At 34.6% G+C, this 15,346-nt stretch overlaps 1 protein-coding gene across 1 annotated transcript; it reads left to right on the top strand.

Moving 5' to 3' along the window:
• The first annotated feature begins 5,500 nt into the window (after positions 1-5,500).
• Positions 5,501-10,964, top strand: LOC105058596 (uncharacterized). Its single transcript, XM_010941564.4, has 9 exons — positions 5,501-5,920; positions 5,999-6,120; positions 7,706-7,820; positions 8,198-8,259; positions 8,625-8,676; positions 8,841-8,952; positions 9,052-9,150; positions 9,242-9,369; positions 9,981-10,964. The coding sequence occupies exons 1-9, from the start codon at positions 5,736-5,738 to the stop codon at positions 10,531-10,533; spliced, it is 1,428 nt and encodes a 475-aa protein (XP_010939866.3). The 5' UTR covers positions 5,501-5,735; the 3' UTR covers positions 10,534-10,964.
• Positions 10,965-15,346: the final 4,382 nt, after the last annotated feature.

Genomic DNA, 15,346 nt, shown 5'->3' with positions numbered 1-15,346 from the left:
CTGCCATCCGATCTGCCACTCTATTTGCCTCATGATGTATATGAGTCATACTAAAAGAAACAAAACGACCTTAAGCGCAGGGGCAAAAACAACAAAAGTATTTTGTCACATATAAAAAATATAAAGATGAAAGATGCTCTATAGATTTGTCTCCATAATAAGTGGTGAGGAAAACAAAAGGAAGAAAAGATGATGGGTTTACTCCATTATATGGGATGCGATCAAAGGATTATATTATTCAATGATTTGCATCCTAATCAAAGCACCATTTTATAATATGGAATGTGTTTCAAAACAATATAACAGGAAAACTATTTAAAAAAAAAAGAGAATAGAGAAAATAAAGAAATAAATTAGTGGTTGCAATGTGTTCCATTGGACATGGGCAATGGATTGGGCCACCCATTACACGGCCCGACCCGGCATGAAACGGATCATGCCTGGCTCGGTCTGTTAGCTACAGTAACGAGCTGTGCCAGGCACGGCCCATTAGAAAGGATCAGGCTGGACTGGGGGTTTGCGGCCCGCAGTCCAGGTCTGGCACAATCCATAAGGGCCTAAGCTGGCATGGCCCGTGGGCCAGGTACGGCACGGCCCATAAGTCAGGTATGGTCCGGCCTGGTATAGTCCGCATGAGAATTTTTTTGAGATTTTTTTGTAAAAATAGATGTGAGATTTTTTAGTAAAAATAAAAAACCACCTTGTAATGGTGGAAAGTTTGGTATGGACCTCTATCAATTTATAATATCAATCAAAATGATGCAAGGAAGGGAAAGGGGCTAGGCCTGACCTCCAAATACAATGAGGAAGAAAGAAGAAATTGAGATGACTCATCTCAATAATTAAAAGATAAAACTAAAAAATTATAAATATAAAAAATTAATAATTAAAAATCTTACTGGTCGTCGTACATCGTCGATAGTGTTTGTGTCGTCATCATCATTAGAATTTATGTTATGTTTATCTTTATTTTGAAGTCTCACCTCGGCATCAAACTAATCTTTGAAGCAGAGCAGCATCTTAATTGTTTTGTCGGTCATCCTACTCTTCTTTTCATGTAGAACTTATTAATCTGCATTAAAAATAGATTTCGATACTACTGTAGACATCGACATAACTAAAATATCACATGCAATGACGGACATTACAGGATATTGATTTTTGATACTTTTTCACTATGCTAACACATCAAAATTTTCTATTTGATTTTCATCATATGCAGATTGAAGATTATTTCATCAATAAAATTCAAGTTTACTACTTAAAGATGAAGATGAAGATAAACTTAAAGAAGTATGTATATGTCTCCTATGTGTAATGAATAAGAAAATAGATGATGAACGAGAAGTACTAGGAGAAGAGGCAGAGATTTGTGAATGAGAAGCACTAGATCCATAAATCTTATCATCATGTAAAGCATAAATATTATGAAGAAGTTGGTTTACTTTAGCTTTAGTGGGTTCAGGATCTAGATTCATATTTTCACAATATGCATCAAGTAAAATCAAAATACCACTTAATTTAACACATGAATCAAAGACGGCAGTTAAGTTATGCATAGGACATATCCTATCTCAATACTCATTCTATTTAGATTCTATTTCACAAATAATAGGCTCTAAAATATCATCATATATATATTGTGAAAATTTTTGACTAATAAGATATATTTGTTGTAAAAATGAATAAGAAGTTGGATAATAAACATCAGAAAAAATTTCAGTGGTATTATAAAAATTAACAAAAAATTCTTTCAAAATTTTATCTTTGTTTCAATCAGTTTCGATTAATATAAAACCTAATCTACGATCATTAATATATGTACTTAATAAATTTTTATATAGATATACATCATGTATCATTGTATATATCGAGTTCCAACAAGTAATTACATTAAGTTTAAATTTTTTTTAAATATTTGTCATAATCTATATATATTTGCTTCAATTCTTAAAGTCTTGTTCTTGAAGTTTGAATAAAAAAAACCGTATTTCTAATTTTTATAATAGCATCTTGAGCCATACCCATGCCAGATTGAACAGAGAGATTTAAAATATGACATACATATCTAATATGCAATAAATTTCTATTTAGAATGAGATGTAAAGAGTCTTTCAATAATCTAATAGTAGAATTATTGTTAGATGCATTATAAAAAGTAATATACATAATTTTATCATTAATATCATATGTATATGTAGTTTAATAAATAATATTAAAAATTTATTATCCAAAATATAAAAAATCAAAAGCACAAAAAGTAAGAATATGTTTATTTAATAGTTAATTATTATCAATATAATAAGTAATAACAATAATAAAATAATAACTACCAACAGATGCTGTCCAAATATCAGAAGTTAATGATACTTTTAAATTTAGGACAGAGAGAGATTGGATCAAATTTTGTTTCATTATTAAAAAATTAGTAATAGCTACTCATTTAAATATACATTTACTAGTTCTTCTGTAAGCAGATTGTAGGGCTAACTGAATATACTCTTCAAAATTAAAAGACTAATATAAGCTAAAAAATAATTCATACTCAACTATCCATTTGACCAATACTTTTCTTTGATTTTCATGATTATATGCAAAACTACCTACAACACTACCCCTTGTATATTAAGGGTGCTTTGAAGACGAGCATCACTCATAATATAGCTCTCTTGATTTCTCTTCAAATGATCAGTTCTTCCACTATTAGCACAACTATACAATTTGGCACATTTTTTACATTTTGCTTTTAAAACTCTATCTACTATAACTCTTTCAAAATCATTCCATACGATACTAGTTCTCTCACGAAAAAAAGAGGCAGAATCTTGACCTTCAGTATTGATTTTAGAAAGAGAAAAAATAGTAGTTTCTTCTCCCTCTGAAATCGAAGGAATGCCAAAATAACTCTCATCATAAGATGCTACATCTAAATATGAGTTATGTAAATAAAAAAATTACCAAATAAAGAAACTAAGTAGAGGTAGTCCATAGGTGGAGACTTGTGAGTTTCCTCTTGTGCTCCTCACTCTTCCTCAAAACCTCAACAAAAACCTCTAAGACTCTAATAAATGGACTAATTCTCCTTTTATATAGTACTTGAACACTTGCTAATTATTAATTGCTAATTGAACACTTGCTAAATATTGCTAGAAGAGAATGAGTAATAATAGAGAAGAAGAGGAAAATTGATTTGATACGGTGAAAATAGAAGAGGAGGGACATTTATAGAAATCCAATATTTTTATTTTCTCAAAATACCCCTCAAATTAGTCATTTTATGGCTATTGGGAGGGATAAAATAGTTATTTTTCCAAAATAACCATTATAATCCAAAAAAATAAATAAAAAAAAAGAGTTTTAGCCATTACGGTTAGGGTTGAGCTTGGCCCATAACGGCAATAAACATGACGTACCTGGCACGGTCCGTAACGGTGCTAAATGGGCCATGCCAAGTACTGACACAGTCCGTAATGATGCTAAACGGGCCGTATTAGGCATGGCCCATAACGGGCTTAAACAGACAGTGCCTGGTACGATCAGTTTGAGCTAATTTTTTTTTTAAATAAAATAAAATAAAAGAGTCATCCATCAGGCTCATGGGCCGTGCTTGACATGGTCCGTTAGATTTCGAGCCTAGGACTGTACCAAATTAGAATCCAGGATAAATGGATCATATCAGGAATAATTCATTTGGACTGTAGTCCAATGGACCTGGGCCAGACCGTGCCAGGCAAGCCCAGCGCCTATCAATGTTCCAAATTCCATGATGAGAAGTTGCAACTCAAAGACCCCTCAATGTAAAAGAAAGGTCAAAAGGACTTTATGTCGGGGATGCTTGGTTTTCAACAAAATATGTTACCGAATGTGATACGAATTTTTTTTTTTTTTTTTGTTGCAAATATGTCAAATCCTCCTTATGCACACATCTACTAGCGCTTGCATGAAGAGTCTTCCAAAATTTCTTAGGAATCGATGTAATGGAGAATCAAAAAAAAATTTTTGAGTACTTGTAGGATAGGAAGTAACCCAGCCTACCACGCTATTAGCTTTTCTGTAGATGTGTGCCACTTCCAATGCAACTTGCTTTGATGTAGCCTCCGATGGATGTACAAGACTGGGATGAGCCCTCTATCTATTGGGGGAATAAATCCGTTCCACAAGATAGGCATATTTTGGTGTTGATAAGGAATTAGTGCAAGTGAAGGAAATTATGTATATTTAGTATGCATTGAACTTTACAATAATTTGGATTATCGTAAAAATCAAACCACCTTTGAGTGTTTATAAAATAGATAAGAGCAAAATAATAATTAAAAAAAGAAACTAGCTTATTCTACTGTTTTGGTGGGATAAATTTATAATATATATATAATAATATATATATTATAAATAAAAATGATATTATTAAAAATACATATAAATTTTATTAGATTTATGAGTTTTCGAACCGAATAGTTTGCTATTCGAGTTCGATAATAATCGGATTAAGTCGAATTTGAATTTAAATCGAATTCGAGTAACGAGCAGTTCGACTCATTTATATTTCTTGTTGTCCCAACATGATAATTTTTTTGTGGAGTCAATTAATGTCGTGAGAGACAGAAAGGAAAAAAAAAATCTAGCTTTGCGCGTATGAAAATCTTTTTACTCTGCAACGGACGTCGGTTATGCCGGACATATAATCCTTTCTCGACACACTCGTTTTGAAGATAATAGCAATGCCATTATTACAGGAAACAAATGAGACGCATACTGCATCACGAGCACAAATGAATTATTTCCATAAACAAAGCTCGCACCTACAAAATAGGTGCCAATGTTTCCCATTCATTAAATGACAATTTATTCCTTTGCAAATAGTGTGAAGTAATCCCATTAAGGTGAGTGGGAAGGGGGGATGCAGGTGTACCAAACATAGATTATCTTATCCACATTGATCCCTTTCTGTGGATCTGCTTATGTCCCAGTAGGGACCACATAGATTTCTCTTTCATTGCCGGCATCCACCTTCCTCCCCACATTAATGGTACTTGCGAAAACCACATCGAGAAGAAAAAATGAATGTAACATTAACTCACACAACATAAATATGATAACCAGATTGGATCGGATCGGATACAATTGGATCAAATAAAAAATAAATCAAAAATTTATCAACCTAAATTAACCTATTTATCAACCAAAGAATCTAATCCAATCCATGATAGATTAAAACAAATTAAATAGATTAAATGGTTCGGCATTGCTGCCTTTATCACTAATATACAGTTCAACTCTCCATCAACTGCCTCAATCATATGATAAATATAGGTGTCAATTCATTTCAAAAAAGAAAAAAAAGGCATCAATTCCGGATGCATATGTATGACTAGAAACATGTCTATCCCCACTAACAAAAAATCCAATGGGACATTGGCCATCGATTCTCTTGATTTGTAGCGTTGATATCAGCAGGGGGGCTACCAAAGGACTGGAGAAGTTCAGGCCCAAGCCTGGCCCAGACAAGAGATGATGTCCAAGATGGATGCAATGGCCCATGGTGTTGAGGCTCCAAGGACCAAGATTGTCAGCCCAAAACAGACTGTCATTTGAAATTCAAATACTTATTCGACCGTTAATTCGGCCCTCCACAACCCTCATCATCTCCGGAGAGAAGCTTTTAACCCCACTAGAGGGAGAGACCCCAACGTCTTCTTCTTTAGAGAAGAGCACAGAGACCTCCAAACGCTGCTGCTATGGCCTCCTGTGATCTCAAACCAGGTAAAGGAGATGAAGCTCCCCGAGAAGAAGGCTCCGAGGAGGATGAAGAGTTGTCGGACTTCTACGTGACGGATGATTCCGATGAAGACCCGACGTTTGACATCGTCGAAGAAACACGGTCAGCTCTTTCGACGATTTCGCTCGAGAAATCCAAGTCCCGGTGAGTGGAGGATTCTCTTGGATCTGGTTTTATGAATGTAAGAATGGTCATCGGAGATGGATTTGATGATGTTGTCAGGGATCTTAAAAAGGAAATTGAGATGGGAAATGAAGATTGGGGGGAGCCAGCGGAGGTCGAGATTCCAGAGCTCAATGAGAAGGATGGGAAATGTTTTGAGATGGTTGAAAAGCTTATCAAAGGTTAGTAGAAGGTTCTCTTTTTTTTAATTATTTTTTGTTATTTTTGTCCTTTTGGGTTGAGTTGGATGGAGATAATAGATCAAGACTTGAATCTGTTAGTTGGGATTTTTGTGTACCAAGTTGTCTTTGACACCGACAATAGCTGTTAAGGTGTTTGCTTAAATGGTAGGAAGAATTAGAAGCATAACATTTTCTCTGGTCTCGTTCTAATGTTCAACTGAGATCTTGGAATGACTATGTAAATTATAGATCAAGCTTGAATCTGTTTGTTGGGAATTTTGTGTACCAAGTTGTCTTTGACGCCGACAATAGCTGTTAAAGTGTTTGCTTAAATGGTAGGAAGAATTAGAAGGATAACATTTTCTCTGGTCTCGTTCTAATGTTCAACTGAGATCTTGGAATGACTATGTAAATTATTTCTGAATGAATTTTGAGCTTGAGATGGGCCTGAATACGAGATTTCTGGACATTTTAATACCTGGTAATTTTGAGAGCATTAAAAATGATTGATTTAATTTATTTGATTTTTCAACAAAATTTGATCTTAATTTTGTCTAAGTCTCATCAACTACTCACGTATCAGTCGTAGATCTTTCTACTCGGCTGAGATGTTTTTGTAGTGCATATCATTTGGAGCGTTTGGCTTAAAAGAAATAGTAGAACCTTCAAGGAGTAATTGAGCTTTGTGGAGAAGACTTTTTCTGTTATTAAATTCCTGGTGGTAATTTGGATTAGGAGTTACAGCGAGAAGAAACTGGGAAGGATTAACCTGTACTTAAATCTCTATTACATTGGGTTCCTGTAAGGAAGCTGGGGTGGGTTGGATCTTGTGTTAGCCTGTTGTATGCCTGCTGTATGACTGTTGGCATTTTTTTTATTCACTTTCTGAACGAATTGGATTGGACTTTGTCCAGTCTCTCTCAAGAAAAGATTACTATTCTTTCTTATGTAAACAAGATTGTCTTTGAGGGATTTAAACTCATGGCCCGGAGGAAACTTGCTCTGGTACCATGTTGATTAGCTAGTAAGCTTAAGATTTTAGGGAATGAATCAGTTCATGTCAGGCTTAAAAAAGCCTATTTAAGAGCAACCTACGTATTTGACCTTGTGCACTGAATTTATCCTGTCTATATTATCTTGTATTTGGGTACTGCTATTCTTTTTTTTTCCCCCAGAAGGAACCAAGTTAATTGCCGTTCAGTACTCATACAACCTTCACTCAGATGTTATTTTGATTTGTCAGATCCTTTTTTTAATATCTTATATCTTCTTTTTTCACTTTTTAGTTGTAGTCAATTACTCATAATCAAGGTCCACAATTTCGGTACCGGATATTGTAATGGTACCTTACCAATTTGGTATGTCTCAGTATGGTTCGGTACGCACCTCAGTGTGGGGTGGTACAAGTTCTGTAACGATCCAAACTTGAGTTTCATATGGGTTTCCATATGATATGGTGTGGCATGTCTCATACAGGATGGTACAGCAGTCCATGCTTCATAACTGTATCTTTATGATGCTTTTCTATTTCTTATTACATGCTATAAACTGTGAAAGTAAAATGTTTATATTGTTGACATGATAGATGGCCAGTTGGAGAAACTAAAAGTTGATCAGTGCAAGGTGTATTTGAGGAAGTATGGGCTAAGATTGACAGGCAACAAAGATGTTTTATTGGAACGCATCAGAGAGCATCTTGAGTAGGTTTTTTTTTTTTTTTTCTTGCTTTTTTCACAATTTCATACATTTAAAAAATTCTTAGTTCAGAAATTTGTTTCCTAGTTATGTGGGCAAGGATGCCACAGAGCCAGTCTGGTTAGATTCTATATGTGCCATCCTGGGTATGTTTCCTTACATGCTAGAGCATTAGGCTCCTCAGGGATGCATCCCTATTGTCACATTAACATCAAACCTGAACTATATTCTGGCTATACTAGCTGGATGATGGCCAATATAATCATCTGATGAACATGCCTTTGTTTGGAAATATTTACAATTAGAGCAGCAGATATATGGGAGCACTTATTTCCCTTCATTAAGGATAAATTTTGTTTTTCTTTTGTATGCTAAATTTCAGGGTCAAAGATGGTGGTGGGGAGAAGAAGTACCCTATTTCTAGCTTTGTCTTGAACTGCAAAGGTAGAATAGTATTTCCATTTCTTCCATAACACAGCAATGTGAATTACTGAATAAATATATCAATGGGACCTCAGTATCCTAAATTGATTTCTGTAAATGTCAAGCTTGCTTTTCAAACATACGTGAACAATGATTTGATACTTATTTTTTTCCTTTTAAAACATAAACCATAGAATATGAGTCCATCAGAGAGTAGTATTTGAGTGCACTTTAGACCTTAAGGTAGGCTCAAATGATTACCCTTGTTAGTTAAGTTGCAATACAATCCTTGCTATGATAGACTTTTTCCTATGTTAAATTCAAGTTCCCTGCATCTAATTTGGACGTATATACTCTGCTCTCTCTGATACTTGGTTTATTTGTAGGCGATGCATGCACAGGTGATGTGGTGCTGTTCGAGCAAAATGTTTATGAAATGTAATATTTCTTTCTGAAGTTGCAGTTATCTGTGAAAGGCTTAAACTATGTTATGGTTCACTAGCATAGAAGGTTCCCAGATTATGGTTAATCATCCAAAGTGTTTGTGCCCTGGTTCTTGTATTTTGTTTTTAACATGTTCTTATTGCCTATCATTGCCCCAGGTTCAGTATTGCTTCTAGGAGTGCCACGGGTCCTTCAAGTGGTACAAGGCTGATTGCTGGCCGGATAGTGAAGGAAAGTTATGGTGCAGCCAAGCAACAACATACATTTACAGTAAGCAAATATCAAGGCACTATAGAAATCAGATACTAGACATTAGTCTAGTCTTTAACATCCAACATCTAAGACATCTGTCATTTGGACAATGAGTAGATTGAGGTGCTATGGAGCAAAGGTGAAAAACCATTGCCTCCCCTTTATCCCCTCCTCATCAAGGGAAGGAACCTCTACCGGCTTAAGACAATGAGGCAGGTGGGTTCTAGCATACTGGTAAACCTTCATCTTCACCCACTTGTGCAAGTACTTGCTATTGGAAAGGCTGATTTTGATTCCTAATGTACAGAGATGGGCTGATGAAGAGCAAAGGAAGAAAGTTCGGAAAGAGAAGCATGCGAGAGGTTCTATTGCACGATGTGCAAGGGAGGACAGGATCGAGCAAAAGGAAGTGAGGAAAATAAACAGAATAATTAGGTATTGTCTGAACTGATTACTTTTTTTTTTTCCTTGAGGAAAAAATGATTACTGTTTATGTAAGATCTGTGCAATTTCGTGCACAAGTAAATGAATGATGCTTGCATCATTGTGGTTTTGGGAAAAGAAATGAGAGGGTAGTCAGTATCCTCACTATCTATTTTTCAAATTTTTCTAATAAATGCAGCTGAGATTTTCAAAATAACATCATAGCATCTTAAGGAGCCATAAACTTCCCACTATTAGATGTTCACATTATTGCCGTATCATGTAGGCCCTGTAACAGTAAATAAAACATTTCTTCTGGTCTTAAATCTTTCCAATGGAACCTGCTATTTTCTTTAAAATGACACAATAATATGATTTTTTAGCATTTCTGCAAGTCAATTAAGTAAATTTCATAAAGAAAGTTCTAGTTCTTGCAATTGATATAATAATGAACAAAAATTCTTTCTCTTAACATAATAATGAAAGTTTAGTTCTTGCATCCATTGTTATAAACATGCTGTTATCTTCTGGAATCAGATATCAAACAAAAAATTTACTGCTAATGATATTATTTCTTTGAGGCTAATAGCATTTTAAAGGATGTCATATCTATCATATAACAGGATGAAGGAGAACAAGCGCAAAAACATACCAGCAGAACAGAGAAATCAACATCAACTGAATCCACTCCAAACAGATCATCAACTAAAAAACATTCAGCCCTTGCAGCAGTCTCAGCATCACCTTGATGCATTTAAATCAAAGGTTCTTAAACAAATGCACTTTCAGAATGATAGTCGAATCAAATCTGACAAGACAACAACTGCTAAAAATCATGACAAATTTTTGCCTCAAAAAGAAACTTATGACAACTGTTATCAAGTTCCAAAACCAGCAATTAGTAAGTTTCAGTCTAGCAGCACTGATCCAGTTCTCAAGCCTTGGAATTTTCAGTTTCCTCTGTCTTATGATCCACCACAGTTTTATGAAAAACACCACCAGCATCATCAACAACCTTGCGCAACTGCCCATTATCAGGCTTACAGATATCATCAACCACCTTGCCCAAGTGCACACTACTCTTATAGTCAGCCATCAGCATCGTTGCATTCTTGTGAGTGGAGTCCACAAAAACAATCGTCATGCTCAAATTCTGTCAAAGTAAGCTCACCATGACAGCTGTTGGCGCTGTCAAATTATTTCAATAGATGTCCACCACAACAGCAATCGGTATGCTCAAATTATTTCAACAGAAGTCCGCCACGGCAACAATCAGCATGCGCACCATCAACTCGCTTGAGTTCTTTCCAGAGTCCACCACGACATCATCGTCCCATACAGCAACGACAACTTTGCCGCTTCTATTGCCAAGGGAGGTGCTACTTTGGAGATAACTGCAAGTATGCGCATGACTAAGAGAATGAATTCAGTTCTGATATCCAGCAACTTTGCTGAAGTTTACATGATATTCAGCAACTTTTGGTTTGTCGCTTTTGTTGCTTCAATGAGTTTTGAAGCTGGATGCTGTCAATAAATTTGAGTCCACCAAGAATTCTGTTGAGATGAAAACAATTTTGTATCTTAGTGAAATTATTTTGGTGGAAATATACTACTTGGTCTACCTGCATACCATGAAAGGCAAATGATGAAGCAATGTTATCATGGGCATATTACTAGATTAGAAGCAGCTCAAGTGAAATTTCCTCTGTGAATTTAGTCATAATCAAATTCAAGCAGTTTAAGTCATGGAGCAGAACTAGCAAGATTTTGCCAGATGAATGAGGGTATATGACCATGAAGAAGATGGTAGATGATCTAAGTTCCCTTTTTTTGAGAAAATTTTGGGAATGGCCAACCCTCAATTTTCCTTCTTAGCAAAAAAAGATTCTTACTCTTGTTAATTTGTCATGGAGAGTTACTCAGTAACATAATTGCAGAATCAAAAAGGGCCTGTAATGGTAAAAGGATGCATGCAATAATCTGCTGTCTGATGCAACTTAGGTTTCATTTCTTTTTTGGAAATGCAGAGTAGCATTTTTTTCTCATTTACATGCAATAATCTCCAAATTCTTTTGCATGCAATTCATCACAACAACCATTTACATGCTCAAATTCTTTTGAATGGAGTCCACATCAACAACATCATCTAATGCATAGCAATGACAACAAGGCTGCTACCATCACCCAGAGTGGTGCTATTCTGGAGACAACCGTAAGCATCTATATAAATTCTATATTGATTCAGAACTAGGCAGACCAAATCCTAAACACTTTCAAAATAGAGACCTAATTGTCACGCCCCAAATTCGGGACATAACATGACCATGCTATTGAGGGTACAGCCTACGATAACATGAAGCCAATCACTCATAATCAACTAAAATCCTTTATAAATAAAACATAATAAAAGATTCAATTCTATTATTTATCAAATAATTAAATCAATATTGGTTCGGCATCTAAATCCAAAAGCAAATATCAACCCAAGTCTCAAGATTCATAAATAAATAACTACAAATCTATGATCATAAAATAAACTAAACTTTCACTACAAAATTTTCAAACTTGCTATGCAAATCTCCAAACTTAAATCTTTTATCGGTTCTAACATTTTTCTCTGTAAAAAAAATAATAATAATAAAAAGGATGTGAGCTACACTAGCTCAGTAAGTAGAACTGGCATTTTCTTATCAGATAAAGCATAAGTTTTTTCATGATAATGCAATATTTATGAAGTAACAGATATTACAAAAATAAATATTTCATAAAGCATATAATAAAATAAGTTATAAATCAAATCATGCTTGCATAAATCATAAATATTTCATAAACATGAATCATAAATCATTCTTATCATGTATTTATGTCATATTTGAAAATATTACTCACAGATATTCATGCTAAAGTCTCTATTATACCCGTGACAGGGTCATGTTTCTTAATCGACAGATTTTTTATTTTGTATGCTAACTTTATATCCGTTGGCGAGGCCATATTTCGTGTGGATGCTAGCTCCGAATGTCAATCTTCTCAAAAAAATTTGTTCATAGCTACCTGAGAGCCTTTAAAATTTTTATATCTTTTTCTTAAAATATACATATACATGGATAGAAAAATAATAAAATTCATGCTTCATAAACATGCTACTTTCATAAAATATATTCATAAAATCAATGCTCATAATAAAATATGATTTTTTATATCTCATATGCTGATCCTTATTTTATAAACAAATATGATTTCATCATCAACAATTTTTTGCATAAAAAACATGATCATTTAAAAATAAATAACGAACGTAAGATCCACTTATCTCGATAGTCCTAGATCTTTAGTCTTTCTTAAATAAATCAGATAATCCTATTTAAAATATGAAATTATAATCAATTTTTTTTCAATGAGTTCAATAAAATTAAATAAGGAAAGAGGTCGTTGATCGGATGGTCGGTCCGATAGGCTGTCCGAACACTAGAACAATTCATGGCCTCCTAGCTGAGGATCCTATCTAAGCAACTCTAATCAAGGAAGCATAGAGCATGAATTAGATCAAGATTAAGATCGATCAATAGAGTTCATCAATAGTGAATTTCAAAGATACTAGATAGACCCAATATTGATTTGATAAATGATATAAATATCAAAGCAGTTTCAGATCATCTTGTCGGAGTCAACATAGATTCTTAGAAGAGAAAGACATGACTCGATAGGGGTTCATAGATATTTTTAGAGAGAAAAAATGGGTGAAGAGAGAGAGTGGAGAGAGAATCTTCGTACTCTTTAAAAGAAGAATCTGTGATCAAAATCATTAGAAATCATATCATGATGACTCCACAGGGGTCAATGATGACTCTATAGGGGTCAATGATGATCAAACAATATGAATTTTTGACAAGAATCGGACTGGGATCTGATAAATTGCACGACTATCAAAGTGGTTCTGGATCTCTTTGAAAAGATCATCTTAGATTCGTACCAAAGCCCATGGATTAGATGAGAGAAAAATAAGGAGTAGAGAGAGAGACATAAAAGAGGAGAGAGAGATAGGAGAGAGAAAATCTTCTTTTTTTCTTTTTTTTTTCTTTTCTTCTTCTTTTTCATGGCCAAACAGGGGAGAAAAGGGCAGTTCGTGGTTCTTGGCTGAAAAACTGACGGCGACCGACGGCAGCAGACGACTGATGGCAATGGGGCAGGGAACGGCTGGCGGCAAGGATTGCCGGTGGGGAAAACATGGAAAAGATCCAAAAATAGGGGATCTAAGGGCTTTCTCTTTTTTTTTTCATTTTTCTTGATTTTGGCTGTTGATTATTCACCGGCGGCTGTGACTTCACCGAGAAGCATTGTAGGGAGGTCGAACAACCCGACCAAGGGTCTGATGTCAGGTGACGATAGCATCAATGGCTGGAGAAGGAAGAAATCAAAGTCAAAAAAATAGGAGATTCTTTTATGGTGGATTTTTGACGAAATCGGTGGCCTTCGGTGGTGCTTAAGGTCATGAAAAGATAGGGAAGAGAGAGGAGGAAAGATCGAGCCCTTACCTTGGCTCCGGCGATGTTTCCGGCTTCAATTTCTGACAGGCATGGTGAAGGGAATTCGACGAAAATTGAAAGAAAAAAATAGGAAGAAGAGAGGAAGAAGACTGGGCTTATCGTGGTCGGCTTTGGACGAGGGAGGAGAGGGTTTTATATAGTGGAGAGAAGGCTGAATCCTTCCCGGACTAGACTTCCTCCTCGATGAGTTCGTGCGGAAGAAGACTCCCAGCAGGAGTCTTCAACATTTTTTTTCTTTTTTTTTCCTTTCATTTCTTTTCTTTTCTTTTGTTTTTAATTTCATGCCCTAAGAATCGTGCAAGGGGAATTTTGGGCCGGGTATCACATTTTACCCTCCTTAAAAAAAAATTTCATCCTCAAAATTTGGAATACTTGAGATTTTAAACATTAAAAATACATAACCATCGTACTGTCTTTAAGCTTCCAAATTATCTACGTCTCAAAATGCTTATTCCAAAGTCTTCGACATAAATCATTATATAGTATTTCAAAACTAGATTATTTCCATCCATAAGATAATGAATTTCTTTGACCTCTTAATCGTGGCTCAAAATACCATAATTCCTTGCCCGTAAAATTGTTTGCTCTTGATTGATTTCATATGAAAATTATAATTGACCCCATCTAGTCTTTATACATATAGAAAAGTCTAGAACATTAGATGCTCATCATAATCTCCAACCTTCTTTATCTTTTTAATTTCATATTTGATGTAACAATTAAACTCTTATCATAAAAAATCTTCGAATCCATTCAAACAAATAGAGTAATAATATCAAAGCTAAGAAAAAGATATCTATATCCAAAACATTATACATTCGAGCTCAACCAATGAATATTAATCCACTAACCTTACACTTAAAATGCTCAAAATTTTTTTGACCATTTCTATAATAAAGAACCAATTACCGAAGATAGTATTGCAACATCTAAATGAGCTCAAGAATCAATAACCTTGTCTTTTCATTTGTCATTGATGGTTTTTTTTTACAAAAGTCAAATCTCCATTCATATCACTTATTGCATTAGTATTCTTAACTAATTTTAGTATAATTCAATTACTGCACTTTCTATTATGTACTCTAATATGAACCCATCGAATTTTTCAAGACTATCAGATGAATCCTGGCAAAAGATCCAACCTTCCAAAAAAAAAATATAGATAGAACTAAAATAAAGCTTTTAGTTTCTTTATCTCTACTATTCTTCGAGCATACCACATTAAAATTAAATTTTGATCCATTTTTTATATGCAAAAATATTGCATAAGCTTTCACTGCTCATCTAGAATTCAATATATCTAGAATTAATTTGGAGTAAGTTAACTCTATATTTATCCGACAATCAATAGGATGATTCCAAATCAACCTCTCTTTGTAAAACGATTAACTTAAATCTCCAACAAATTAGATGACCTCCAGCCAATACCATTATGAGTAAAA

The sequence above is a fragment of the Elaeis guineensis genome, chromosome 15 (genome assembly GCF_000442705.2).
Source record: "Elaeis guineensis isolate ETL-2024a chromosome 15, EG11, whole genome shotgun sequence".
In the NCBI taxonomy this organism is placed as follows: Eukaryota; Viridiplantae; Streptophyta; class Magnoliopsida; order Arecales; family Arecaceae; genus Elaeis; species Elaeis guineensis.
Note: the sequence above shows the minus strand (reverse complement) of the source record. Positions and strands in the feature narration are given on the sequence as shown.